General features: G+C 38.6%; 2 protein-coding genes and 1 long non-coding RNA gene across 3 annotated transcripts; all 3 read left to right on the forward strand.

Moving 5' to 3' along the window:
- Positions 1–3,150: 3,150 nt before the first annotated feature.
- Positions 3,151–6,829, forward strand: LOC120728812 (caspase-6-like). The gene is made up of 5 exons (XM_040024008.1): positions 3,151–3,289; positions 3,642–3,718; positions 3,873–4,048; positions 4,917–5,064; positions 5,238–6,829. Exons 1-5 carry the CDS (start codon positions 3,174–3,176, stop codon positions 5,471–5,473), a joined length of 753 nt encoding a protein of 250 aa, XP_039879942.1. The 5' UTR covers positions 3,151–3,173; the 3' UTR covers positions 5,474–6,829.
- A 755-nt stretch (positions 6,830–7,584) lies between these two features.
- On the forward strand, positions 7,585–14,237 carry LOC120728814 (caspase-6-like). The gene is made up of 8 exons (XM_040024011.1): positions 7,585–7,716; positions 7,994–8,038; positions 9,633–9,675; positions 9,772–9,915; positions 10,529–10,605; positions 10,789–10,964; positions 11,381–11,522; positions 11,998–14,237. Exons 1-8 carry the CDS (start codon positions 7,638–7,640, stop codon positions 12,231–12,233), a joined length of 942 nt encoding a protein of 313 aa, XP_039879945.1. The 5' UTR covers positions 7,585–7,637; the 3' UTR covers positions 12,234–14,237.
- Positions 8,045–9,316, forward strand: LOC120728817. The gene is made up of 2 exons (XR_005694787.1): positions 8,045–8,220; positions 8,399–9,316. It is a non-coding gene; the product is annotated as an uncharacterized LOC120728817 (long non-coding RNA).
- Positions 14,238–14,266: the final 29 nt, after the last annotated feature.

Raw genomic sequence — 14,266 nt, forward strand, 5'->3', positions numbered from 1 at the left:
CTGTTTTCAAATGAACGGGAGCAATAAACTGAACTTAGAGGAGAGAATCAAAGTAACAGTCTTTTTGTGCTATTATCAATCTCATACCAGTACCAGTGTTGGTATTGATGCTATTAATATTTACACTGGTCCACCCACAGTGTTACAGATTGTCTAGGCGATCCTTGTTGGGATGCAAGCATGTCTCCTCTCTGAGATGTTTACAATCCATGACATGAACATGCATAACAAAATAAACTTGATCAAACTAATATTTAAAACCATATTTATTTTCTGATCAATAAGCAGACGTTTGATTTCTCCCATGATGAAGAACAGCAGTTAGGCTTTGCTGGTAGAGGATGATCACAGGCACTGAGAGAGCAGTTTATTAAATCAACATAATCATTCTTATGTGATTCATGTTACATTTAATCTGTGTCACTACACTTTAACGGTTGTTTTCAACCTGATCTAGTTATTCAGGTCTAAGGTTGCTGATGCACTGATAAAAGGTGATCTTTAACTGTGGCAAAAAAAGTCTTTCTTATCTACATTACTTCCTTCTCCTCAGCATCATAAATAAATAAACAGCCTACATCTCCCACCTCCTTGTCTGGTTTACACTCCTAATAATTTCTTGAAAGCTCCTTATAGGACACACAAAGGCTGGTCTAACGTTCAGCTATATTTGTTATCAACGATATCTTGTGCTTTCTGTATGTCAGCTGGTTGATCTACATATTAGACTGCAATCACCATTCTTCTCTCGAGCAGCTGAAACTGTGAACACTTCTCCATTATTGTAGTTCACAGTCAGTAGCCTATGTTGATCAAACATAGGAAGAAAATAAATAAAAAATATTTAAGTAGTAGGAAATCGTAAGCACTGAGCTACTAAACTGGATAACTGATTTTGCTCAGTATAAACTTATACTTTCACAATCATCTCTGTAGCAAAATCATCACCAAACACAGACATCTGTGGTAAAGTGATACCACTGCAACCTTTCATCATCTGCATACATGAATGAATGACCGTGGGTGGAGATTTCTGACAACTCAGATCCTTGACGGAAGGCAATACTTCAGATTCAACAAGACAGCTGGGGGCAGGGCTACAAAATGCCTCTTTAGGATGATTTGACCAGATAAATGTCTTTTTCTCTCTGCGTCAGTCGAAGGCAAGGTGACCTGCGGACATGTCTAACAGGGACGAAGACGAATGTGGAGGTAACAAATTACAATTTTTGTCTTTATTTTAAAAAAAGACACCTGACCTGTTTAAGTGCTGTCACACCTTTAATATGAATTTTTAATTTCCTTAAGCCAATCACTATGTTACTACAACAGGTGCCAGGTTCTCTATGACCTTCCCATTAAGTTTTGCTACAGACACAGTAGAAACTGAGAATAAGACAGGTGAGTATTTCAGACTGTGATTTATATAAACTGAAAACTTATTTTGAAATATGGAAGAGAGAATACTTGTTCATACCAAAGCACAAGTGAAACAAAGTGCAAAGTTACAAAATTTAAAAAAAGTATTATTTTATTATGGCAAAGTCAACATTGAATTCAAATTAAATAGGGTGACATTGATCTAATTACCTGTGCTGGATTTTTAAGGTGGATCTCAACAAATGTTGATGTCCACAGTTTTCTGTCCACCATCCTATTATTTTGTACTAAAATATGTATGAGTGTGGAGTAAATATGAAACACACAGTTCAAAGTAGAGCCTATGACCATGATAATGTGCTGTCAGGGGCTGGGCCTGTGACCCAGCATGTTCATTTTGTATTTTTATTTCTTATATCATACTGAAAATATGTTAAGTCCTGTGTTGGTATTATCTGTTAGGATTTAGTTGAATGTTATTCTAGTTTAAGTTTTCATCTCTGTCCCCTTGTGTGAGTCTGTTCTTGTCTTCTGTGTCAGTATGACTTGTATTTCGTGTCTGTGTTTCATGTTGTCAAGCCTGTGTTGTCATGTCTACGTCTCTCCGTGTTTCCTGATTTTGTTTCTTTGTTCAGTGTGTTTAGTTTTACTCTTTCCCTGTGATGTTGTTATGTTCATTTGTGTCAGCTGTTTCCCCAGTTGTGTATTTAGTCTCTGTGTTTCATTCAGTCAATGTCATCTGTGTTCCTTCCCTTCACTTCACATCAGGTTAGACGTTTTTCATGTGTTTGCTCAGGTCATGTTCATGTTCTTGGTTTTTCATCATAGTTATTTGCATGTTCCTGCTCAGGATCATGTTCCTGTCAGTAGTTATCATAGTTTAATGATAGTAATCACAGTTTAGTTTGCCCAGTTTAGATTTTAGTCTAGTTTTTGCCCCCATTCGCCTTTTGCCTTATTCTGTGTATTTATGTCATCAGCCACAATAAAAGGCTCGCTTTTTGTTTACAGCTCAGTTCCATCTCCTTCGGTGTCTGCATTTGGGTTCGTTTCCTTAAACACACCGGCTGCTCAGCCATGGCAGGAACTTTAGAAACAGAAACAAAAACTGAACCAAATGAAATTCCTTCTGTCAAATACACCCATGCCACCCTAAGTCTACCCTATACAGTATATTATCTGTAGAGTAAAGCTGTCCCTCTCTGTCTCTATTCTTTTAGCAGCCTTTGCCATCTTTCACCATGCATCACCCAGCTGTTAACAGCTGTCAGGACTCTGAATGGATGGAACAATAACTGCATGACCATATTTGAGACAGAAGTAGAATAATTTCTGTGCATTTTTGGCCATTTTTTTTGTTAATACTGTAATGAGAACTGTCACAACAAGCTCAATTATTTTAATGTGTGTGTGTGTTTGTGTGTAGGTGGTTGGTGATACACAAATGTGTCCATACCGTCCTATGTTCTTTTCAATACAATGGTTATCATTGGTAATCATAATCATCAATATTTAGATAAGTTGTAACGCAGGACTTGGCTCTGTATTATTATCATTTTGTAATTGTTGCGCTGGTTATTTATGAATATGAATTTGTTTTTCAATAGTATGCAAAGAGAAACAAACAGAGAACACCTCCTTCATCAGAAGGTAAATTCTTACTTCCACCTTTTTTGGCTATTAGCTGGAAATTATCACTTTAATCTGGTACCAAGCACTCAGACACACTGCATTCATTACTCTTTTTTTTTTTTTTTTAAATCAGCTCCTTGGATCCTGCAGAGGAGTACAAGATGTGTAACAAACGACGAGGTCTTGCTCTCATTTTTAATCAGGAGAAGTTCTTCGGGCGCCTGGGCTTGAATGACAGAGTTGGAACCAGTGCTGATCGTTACAACTTGAAGGAAAGGTACAATTCCCAGCTATCTACTGAAGAAAGGGAAACACTGTATTTGACACAGCTTTGTGCTAAAGAACATGCCAGCACTTGTTTAGCAGCTGTAGCTCCTTTCTGTGGTAAAAATGTGTGAGAATCTCCACAGATTTTTCCTGATAATGAAATGTTATTTTCTCTCCTCAAGCCCCTTGGTGCTGATTTCACCTTTGTGCTCCAGTTAGTGCCAAAACCAATATTTGACGTGCTATATTTTCACAAATTCCCACTGTAAAGAATAATGTCGGTCCTGTAGTGAAGAGGTGATTCTAAATAGACTGATGGATGATCTGTTAAACTAATCAACTCATTTTCACTTTCTGTTCAGATTGGAGGATCTAAACTTTGAAGTGAGGTGTTATGATAACTACAAGCAGGTGGATGTCCTAGATGAAATCGCTAAAGGTACCCACACAATCAATTGTAACTCTCAAATGGAATGCATCCAGGATGTACATGAAGTTTGATTTCTCCCATAACTCTTTGCTCTGCTGCAAAGATATATGTGTCAAATCCAACAATTCGCCGCAAGTTTAACAAGTACTTGTTGTCCCACCAGCTGCGGAGGAAGATCACTCAGATGCTGATTGCTTTTTGCTCGCCTTCTTGAGTCACGGAGAGGATAACCATGTTTATTGCTACGATGGAAAAATTAGTATCCAGGACATGATGTCCACGTTCAAAGGAGACAACTGCCGGGACCTTGTTGGAAAGCCAAAGATCTTTATAATACAGGTGCAAAATACACAACCCAGTCAAGTCCATCAGATTATGTAAACCTGCTGTTATTGTCATCCCAAAAAATGATGATGGATGAGAATCACTAAGTAATGAGGTACTGGTGAAACAGCACTGCAAAAACAAGAAAAACTCCGTAACACAATGAAAAAAATACAATTTAAAGAGCAGTGAGTGTAAGAATGCAAGAAAGTGAAATGTGAGTACAAATATGAACATAAGATAGAAACCATAATGTGTAATGTGGTGTGTGGGTACACACATGAAAAGTCTCTGATGTGTGGCAGAATTTATACATCTGAACTGATGTTGATGTCTTCAGTTGATAAGAGAAAGGCTGCTGCTGAGTTTCTGCACACACTCGTAGAATCTTCCCATCAGCAGCAGAGCAGGTTCCACGACTCACAGGTGTGAGGATGCTCTCCACTGAACTGCACTGTGGAGAGCATCAGTAGTTACAAGTGGGGCTTCTTTATTAGCCTGCTGAAGTTGGTGTTCAGGTGAGGCCGTTGTTGATGTTTATACCCAGGTACTTGATGCTGCAGATCGCCATAAGGGGCAAGAGAGCTCTCAGCAGCTTCTTTTAAAAGTAAGCAGATGTTCTTCCTGCAACCTGTACTTTGTCTCATAGTTGCTGGAAATTAGTTCCACCACAAACTTGACAACATGGGTGCTTGGGAATGTGGCTGAGCAGTTATAAGGGAGTAGAGAGTACAGCAGGAGGCTCAAAACACATCCCCGAGGGGAGCCCGTGTTGAGGACAATGGGTGAGGATGTAACGGAGGAAGTGAGGTCGTCAGTCTGTCTTATGTTTATTATCAAGTCCAGCACCCAGTTAATGCCAGTGTCCATCTTTAATCTCCAGGCATGTCGTGGAAAACTGTTTGATGAAGGTGTTACAGTGACCCCTGCTGATGCGGTGGATGGCAAAGTGGAGGTGTTTGCAGATGCCTGTGCCATACGCACCCTCCCCGCCGGGGCTGATTTTATAATATGCTCTTCTGTAGCTGAAGGTGAGTCTTCTGGGATTAGACTGAACCTTCAGCTTAGAGGAGAAGTGAAAAAATTGCTGGACAGATTTTTTTAACCATATGAGTGACCCTTTATGAACCCTGTGTAAAGTATTTGATATTTCATAACCACACTAGACCACCTGCCATGTTTTGCTGTTTTTGTCATTTGATAGGTTACTACTCCTTCCGGGAGACTAAGAAAGGCTCCTGGTACATTCAGGCTCTGTGTGAGATGCTCCGAAAATATGGCAGCTCCCTTGAATTCACAGAATTACTCACACTAGTCAACAGAAAAGTGTCGATGAGGAACGTTCCAAAATCCTGTGACCCACAGCTTGTTGGGAAAAAGCAAATGCCTTGTTTTGCTTCAATGCTCACTAAGAAACTTTACTTCCGACTAAAAAAGTAACAATGTCTCACCTCAGTCTTTAAATCAACTGATGTATATATTTTTTTTAACTAAAACCAACATCTCACCACAGAAAACAAAAGATCTTTTATAACGCTAATTAGGATCCTCAATATTTCTAGTGACAGAGTTCTTATAAAATCATGGGAACATCCTCTAGACTATGTACTATCTATGTATTATAGAGGTACATCTATGCTATTTTACTTAATGATTACAACTATAGCTGTCTCCCGAGTAAATAAGCAGCCACTTAAAGTACTGATTTTATACAGTTGTATGTAATTCAGATTTGGGCTGCTTTTTACCCCACTTGATTGCTTTGCTGTTAGTTACACAGTTTGGTGATATCAGCTGTTGAAATGTTTCGCTACTTGAATTTAACAGAACTAAATGAAATGTAAAACCCAGTAGCAATGTTTTTTTTCCCCAGAAATGATGTTCTAAATACTGAAACGGTTTAATTTTGGAACTGTTTTCTCTTTAACTGTTTGTAGAAGCAATAATGTATCAACATGTGGCAGAATGATGGGATGTTCAAGTTAAAGGTGTCCCAGCCAGCTGAGCTGCAGTGAAACTAACTGCATCTTTCTCTTGGTTGTTTGAGTTAATTCCATAGAATTAAAATAGTTTTTAAATGTAATTCTTCATATTACTATTTAGGCATCACAAACTGGCATTTAGTTCCATTATGTCAAAGAGGAGGCACACATTTCTACAGATGGTGTCTGAGAAACTGATCAACTAGCATCAAAACAATGGAGATAAATGCCACAAGAGGAAAATGACATTCATGTGATTTGGGGGTGAACTGTTCCTTTAACTTTCTTAATCAAGCTGTTTGTTTTGTATGAAGGAAACAAGTTTGTCAAAATAGGCAACATTAAAACTTGTGTCATTTTTTAAATACTGTAAAGCTGTTGTTTTTGTCTATACATAATTGAGTTACATTAAAGCAGTGTACAGAATGATTATGGACCACAGTCTTTGCTGGCTACTTTGTAAAATTACTAAAATTACTCTAGCAGCACAGAATGATGCCTTACTACACAGAAATGCATTCACGTGGCCTTATTTTATATCAGGTTCAAAACACATAGTCAGCAGCCTTGCACAGAAAGGTTTTCACCGGAAAGTCAGGGAGTCTGGTTTGCTTGGTGTCAACAGCCAGTTGTTTCCCAACTTATCATGAGAGGCACATGACGTGATAGCTTAGCAATCAGAAAATTTTGTACTCATCAGTTTCATTCTTACTTTTCTCACTCTAAGCCTCAGGGTGCCAGTAACATTTACAACCTGTCCAAGCACTTCACAATCAGAGTGTTTCCTCAAGCTTACTACTTGAGGAATGGAATTAATGACCTGTCAGCAGTTTATGGTACATGTACTAATGCGTATTAGTAATATTAAAGGTGTTACTGAAACTTACATCACAGTAAATGATGCAATCTTCATATGATTACTGTACGAATAAAGATATAGAACTTTGCTGTAGTCTAAAGATAATATCGGAAATTATAACGTGTGTTTGTGTATTGACGTGAAAGTGATTATGTGTTGTTATGCATACCGTTTCCAACAGAGGGAAACAGAGCTTCATTTAAAATATTTCCAATATAGTTTCCCCATATCTCCTAAAACTGCCAAACAGGACATTATTACAAAACCGTGTAAAATAAGGCGGTCAGTATCCACTTCCTTATACCATGAGAAAAACGGAACATATGATGAGTTGGCAGTGTTAGCACATCCCCCCTGCCCTTCCACAGAATGTAACTGAATGCGATGGTAAAGCTGTGACTTGCAGAAGCATCTTTTTAATGTGTTACCTGTCATTCGTTTATAAATATGTGGACCTTTAAATGTCTCAAGAACAATGAAGTGTAGGCTTTATGTTTTTAGTCATGTATGAGATGAGGCTCGTAACATAAATCTGGATTAGGCTTTTAGCCCACTTAATCTTTTACTTTCTTCTCATGCTCTTGTCGTTGTTCGTGATTTGGTAGTTGCCTGAACTTGTTGCAATGTTGCAAACACGGAAATACTAGTCTTTAAATCTTTGAATGACAGATGCGACAGCCAATAGGTGAAAATCTGAGCCAATGAGATTACGGTGGGCGGAACCACACCCTAAACTCTTTTTAGGGTGGGCTTTACGACGGTGATGTTTTCTTGTCACGGCGTTAGTCCGAAAAAAAGACGAACCGTGAACATGTCTGACAAGCAAAAAGACGACTGCGGAGGTAATAAATTTGCATTTTAAAAAAATATTAGAAACAGACAGGTGACCTGTTAATTTGAAAGCCGAACAATACGTGCAAAGCTACTAAGTTTCGATCTACCCTGAGCTCAATGTATTTTAAACTGTTTGGTATGCTCTATTATAAATGCTGTCACACATTTACTATAAGCGTTTCTTTACGTCAGTCACCACGTTAGTAAAAAGTGTATCAGTTTTTTTTTTAATGTAATAGCGATGAAGTCGGGACTTCACTGCTCCTCCTTCTCTGACTTTCCTAGGAAGTGTTGCCAGAGACAGCAAACCAACAGGTGAAAGCAAGCAAGGTGAGTATTTCCTACCGTGAAGTATATAAAAATTCTAAAATCTTTTTTTAAAACATGAACGACAAAGTACTTGCTCATACCAAAAGCAAAAAGTGAAACACTAAAAGCTGTAAAGTTGTACAAACAATGTAATAAAAGTAATGTTTTGTTGCTGGTGAAACAAACAGGGCATGTAAAACAGCGTGTGATTAATCATCAGCTCAAAGATTTTTACTATCGCTTTCATAGCTGTCCCCCTCAGTCCAGGTCAGGAAGCTGCTTTATGGCTGCTTTATACCCAACATTTTTTCTCCTAATTATCAGTGTTGGACTTCCAGGTGCACTTCCAGAGTTTTTATTGCTTGCTTGTTTTGCATTCAGCTGTGAGTTTATTTATATATATGTGAGTAACTAATAACAAAAGCAAAACATCTAAAGTGATGGTAAAGATTGCCCCAGAGCCAGGTTATGGAAATAAAAATGAGCAAATCGCCCTCACGGATTCACTTTAACAAAGGTTTATTTACATAGAACCAACAACAGTCACCTCAAATAACCTTTTACCTTCAAATACACCCATTCTACCTCATTTGCACAAATACTCTGCCCTATGTATCTGTAGGGTGGAGAATAGAGCTGTTCCTCTTGGGCTTTGTTCTTTTAGCAGCCTTTGCTATGTTTCTCCACCCGTCACTCAGCCATTGACAGCTGTCAGGACTTTGAGCGGATGGAACAATGGCTGCTTGACCCCCACACTAGCAGCACTTGTAGCTGTACTCTTAAACAAAAACAAAAGTCTGAAAAGCTAAATCCTGCTATGGATAAGTCCTCTGCTGTGTTTTCTTTTTCCTTTTCCCGCATGGTTGGAGGATGAGGATGAGGGTGGCTCCTCCCTGTGCCTGTTTCTGCTGGAGGTTTCTTTCTGTTACAAGGGAGTTCTTCCTTCCCACCACTCAAAAGTGCTTCCTCATAAAAGATAATTTGATTGTTGACGCTTTCTCCTGAATACTGTAGGGTCCTCACAGTATAAAACACATTAAGGCAACTGTTGTTGTTATTTAGCTCTGTATAAATAAATATATAAATGTATAAATATGTTTCTAAGTATTTATAATATTTATAAGTATTTATAAATATAAATTGAATTGACTTGAATTGATTTTCACTACACAAAATGTTTCTCAATTACAATATTAAGAAACCTAATTTCCTGTATTGACAGGATATTAGATATATGTTAATGGTCAAATTCATCTTAATTATTTTAAGACGTTTGCGTGTGGAGTTAGTGAAGACAGCCTGAAGGAAAGGAACAATTACACAACTATGATATTGTCAAGTGCATTATTGATGCAGTACTGAGATTTTAAAATATCACGGTTGTCGTCTGTGCTCGGTTTATTCTAACACTCTTACTGGCGCATTAAGCAGGTAGTTACTGGCACAGTACGATGTAGGATATTGTCATACATGTGTTACTACTTTCTTTCCAATATCATGTTTATCATTAACACTGGCATGTTGCAAAACTTGGATAAGCATAAAGCAAGACTTGCTACAGCATTATTATTTTGTAGTTATTGCACTGGTTATTTATGCATGTGCTTTTCAATAGTATGCACGGAAAACCAAACAGAGACCGACTCCTTCATCAGAAGGTAAATTCTTACTTCCACGTTTTGTGGCTGTTACTTGAAATTCTCACTTAGATTATTGCGCTGTATTCATGTGCCCAATTTTCACTCGACATTCAGCTACCTGGATCCTGCAGAGGAGTACAAGATGGGCAACAAACGACGAGGTCTTGCGCTGATCTTTAATCAGGAGCGCTTCTTCTGGCGCCTGGGCTTGAATGACAGAAATGGAACCAATGCTGATCGTTACAATTTGGAGAAAAGGTACAACTTCCATCTACCTGCTTAAGAAAAGGAAATTGCATTAGCCCGCGCTTTCATGGCAGGTTTAGATCTATTCTGTGGTAATATCGTGTAAGAATTTCAAATGTTTTTTTCCTGGTTATTAAATGTTATTCTTTTCTCTGTTGGATTGCCCTGAGGCTGAGTTCTTTCACCGCGGTGCACCAGCGAGTGCCAAGGACAATATGTGCGCTATATTTTTAAGTTCACAGAGAACTCTGTGATTGTTTCTCTCCTGAATAGTGATGACCCTGATCACAATCCCCACTACAGACTGTGATCGTGGCCCTATAGAGGTTGATTTCACAGTTGTCCAAGTTGTTCCTACTGCATCAACAACTGAAGAGATGGTTGTGGATTTTAGAAAGAATCCTATGACCGTCTCTCCTGGGGTGGTAATAGATGATGCTTTGGAGTGTCTGCAGAAGCAGAAATATTGAGGCATTGAAATTTATAGGACTCTGAAAAAGGTCCAATCAATCCTGATCCAAACAAACCCTTGTCTAAAGAATTTATATTGCTCATAAAGAACAATAAAATTATTTTTGGTCCTTGATCTGTTAAAATAATCAACTCATTTTCACTTTCTGTTCAGATTGAAGGACCTAAACTTTGAAGTGAGGTGTTATGATAACTACAAGCAGGAGGCAGTCCTAGATGAAATCGCCAAAGGTACCCACATAATCATTTGTAACTCTCAAATACCTAGCATGCATCCAAGATGGACATAAAAATCATCAAGAAAATCATCACCGTAGTTTGATTTCTCCCATAACTCTTTGCTCTCCTGCAAACATATCTGTCTCAAATCCAACATACAGCTGCAAGTATAACAAGTACTTTTTGTCCCACTAGCTGCGGAGGCAGATCACTCAGATGCAGATTGCTTTTTCCTCGCCTTCCTGAGCCACGGAGAGGATAACCATGTTTATTGCTACGATGGAAAAATCAGTATCCAGGAGATCACGTCCATGTTCAAGGGAGACAAGTGCCAGGACCTTGTTGGAAAGCCAAAGATCTTCGTAATACAGGTACACACTAGCCGAAATCAGTCAAGTCTATTAGAGCAGCGGTCCCCGACCCCCGGGCCTCGGACCGGTACCAGTCCGTGAGTCGTTTGGTACAGGGCCGCGAGAGTTGAGGCTCAGGTTTGAAATGTATGGTTTTCAGGGTTTTTATCGGTTTTCATCGTTATTTTGTTATCGTTTTTATCGTTAACTCGGTTTTCCTGGGTCTTTTCACGTGTGTTATGAATAAATCTTCTTTTTTTCGGTACCGGTACTAGTTTTATTTTGTTGTATTTATCCGCGACACCTTAAAGGCCGGTCCGTGAAAATATTGTCGGGCATAAACCGGTCCGTGGCGCAAAAAAGGTTGGAGACCGCTGTTTTAGAGCATGTTAACTTGCTGCATTACCTTAGTTTATGCTCCATCCATCCATCTCCAGGCATGTCGAGGAGCAAAACATGACGATCCAGTTACCCCTGCTGATGCAGTGGATAGCAAAGTAGAGGTGTTTGTGGATGCCAGTGCCATACACACGCTCCCTGCTGGGGCTGATTTCATCATGTGCTATTCTGTGGCTGAAGGTGAGTCTTCTGGGATTTGACTGAACCTTTTGCTTTTTATTTGGGCTCAGAGGAAATATCAAAGACACTGAACTGAGTGTTTTTTTTAATCATAGGGTAGATATGTGATGTTAGAATAATTGTATCCTCAAATATATCTAATAGTTTCTTCTGTTTAATATAATTAATAATAATATAAAGCTAAAATGTCTCCACTTGGCTACCAGTGACACATGATTACAGTGTCACAAACTGTCCAGCTAGTGTTATACACTGTTTGTGTATTTGTATTTATATGTCTAAGCTCATTTATCGGTGATCAAGAGCTGGGCCAGTGCCTAAATAGGTTTATTTTTCTTAATAAAACAGTACAATTGAGCCACTATAAATCCTGGTGTAAAGCATTTAACATTTCATAGCTTTCTAAAAATCCATACTTCTTCCATTTGCATTTTCTTCACCTTCCATATTAACTTTTCTTTTCAATATTTTTTAGGTTATTACTCACACCGGGAGACTATGAATGGCTCCTGGTATATCCAAGATCTGTGTGAATTGCTCCAAAAGCATGGTGATACCCTGGAATTCACAGAGTTACTCACGCTGGTCAATAGAAAAGTGTCCATGAGGAGTGTTCTGAGAGCTCGTGACCTACAATCTATCGGGAAGAAGCAAGTACCTTGTTTTGCTTCAATGCTCACCAAGAAACTTTACTTCCGACCAAAAAAGTAACACTGTCACACCTCAGTCTTTCAATGAGCGGGTTTATGTGGTTTTTTTTTTTTTTTTAAACTAGATAGGGCTTCTAAACAGGAATTTAAACTTGGCACCAGATTAGGACTAAATGTATATAATTTTCTGCATCACCATCTGAATATGAACACATGCAAAGTGACCATCTAATGCAGTTTATTGCTTCATTCAGCGCCTGCCAGGCTCTATGGGGGTCATATGTAAAACATGTTTCTTTGGCAAAGAATTAGTGTTGTTCTTATGGCAAAAATTTAAATAACTAAACAGTGAAAACGTGGTTTCCAGAAGATTAAAACAAACAAACAAATGAACTCTTTAATCTTGGTCAGACTTTCCCAGTTATCTCTGAATGCAAACCAATAGTTGGGATTATAATGGAGTCTAACCCAACAACCCCTACAGTAACTGATATTTGAACTGTTGTTGGAAATAGAGATGCTGTTTTACTTAGCGAGCACAACTGTGGCTGTCTTCTGACTAAGTTGAATATCCATCCATCCATCCATCCTCTCCTGCTTATCCAATTCAGGGTTGTCAGGGCCAGTTGCCATAGGTCGAGAGGCAGGGCACACCCAGGACAGGTTGCCAGTCTGACTAAGCTTCTTATGACACAAAATATAACAAGATCTAATGAGTTTATAGAGAACATCCAACTGAAAATCAGTTGTATATACCTCAGGCCTGTAGTTGTGTCTATCCATCTTGACTGCGTTAGTAATGAATTAATTACAGAGTTTGGTGATATCAGCTGTTGAAACGACCACTCTGCTTGAATTTAACACAACTAAATGGCACTTATCTCGTAAGACATAAGGACCCAGAAATATATTTCTCAGATGTCCACTTTCAGGAATTATTTCCTGAGTATTAAAAAGAGTTCATGTGGGAATGCCAGGATGTTCAAGTTAATGGCTGAGCTTCACTGACAGATGGCCACACATTTTTTTTGATGATCAGATTTAATTCCATACAAAGAAAATAGTTTTTAAATGTGATTTGTTGTTTTAGTCCTTTAAGCATAATGAGACAACTGACATTTAATTTTATTATATAAAAGAGAAGGCAGACATGCCTGGAGCTGGAAATGAAGAAAAGGCACTACAGGCCAGAGGAAAACTAGCAGAGATGTTTTGTTCTGGGGGACAGGGGTGTGTAAAAGGCAACAAATTTGCCAAAACAGGCAACATTAAAACTACTGTCATCGTTTAAATACTGCCATTGATGGCGTAGCTGTGTTAAATTTGGTATTCCTGTTATTTTTTTTTTTTTATCCCCGTCCGGATTACAACCCATCTGTTTTGGCTGCTTCGTAAAACTACTGAAATAACTTTAGGAGTACAGAACAATGCCTTACTGCACGGCAGTGCGTTCAGTTTGCCTTCTTTTATAACAAGTTCAAAGCACATAGTTTACAGCGGCCTTGTACACAGAGCTGTTCACCGGCTCAGCGCTGTCTGTGGAAGCTGGAAAACTCAGGGAGTCTGTTTCACAGGTTTTTGAGGATTTTTTTTTTTTTCAGCCAGACAAATATTTTCCAGTTCATCTTCAGAAATAGGCGACATGCAGTGCATTCCACTTAAAACTGGAATTTCTTAGTTCTTAGCTGGAATTTTCCGGTGGAATGCTCCTACTCATCAGTTTCATTATTATCTCACTATAAGCCTCAAGTAGCCAACACTTTAACAAACTGTCCAAGCACTACATAAACAGTGTGTTTCCTTAAGCCTTACTGCTTTACAAAGGGATTTCATGTTCTTTATGTGTCAGTAATTTATAGTACATTTACTCCTGCATATTTGCACCTAGACGACAATACCAGTGTGAAAAGTACCTCAGGGAGGAGGGTGTGTTCTTTAAAGTTGTACTTTGGACCTAAAACTGCGTGTGGTGTGGGTGTGTGTGGCGTGGGTGGGTGAATACGCCAGAATAAACAACAATGCTGTATGTTTGTGGTCATACTTTAGTTACTTTACTTGCCCTCAATAAAAAGGTGTTTTATAAAAATCTTCATT

This window comes from Simochromis diagramma, unplaced genomic scaffold, assembly GCF_900408965.1.
Source record: "Simochromis diagramma unplaced genomic scaffold, fSimDia1.1 OVJJ01000302.1, whole genome shotgun sequence".
Lineage (NCBI taxonomy): Eukaryota > Metazoa > Chordata > Actinopteri > Cichliformes > Cichlidae > Simochromis > Simochromis diagramma.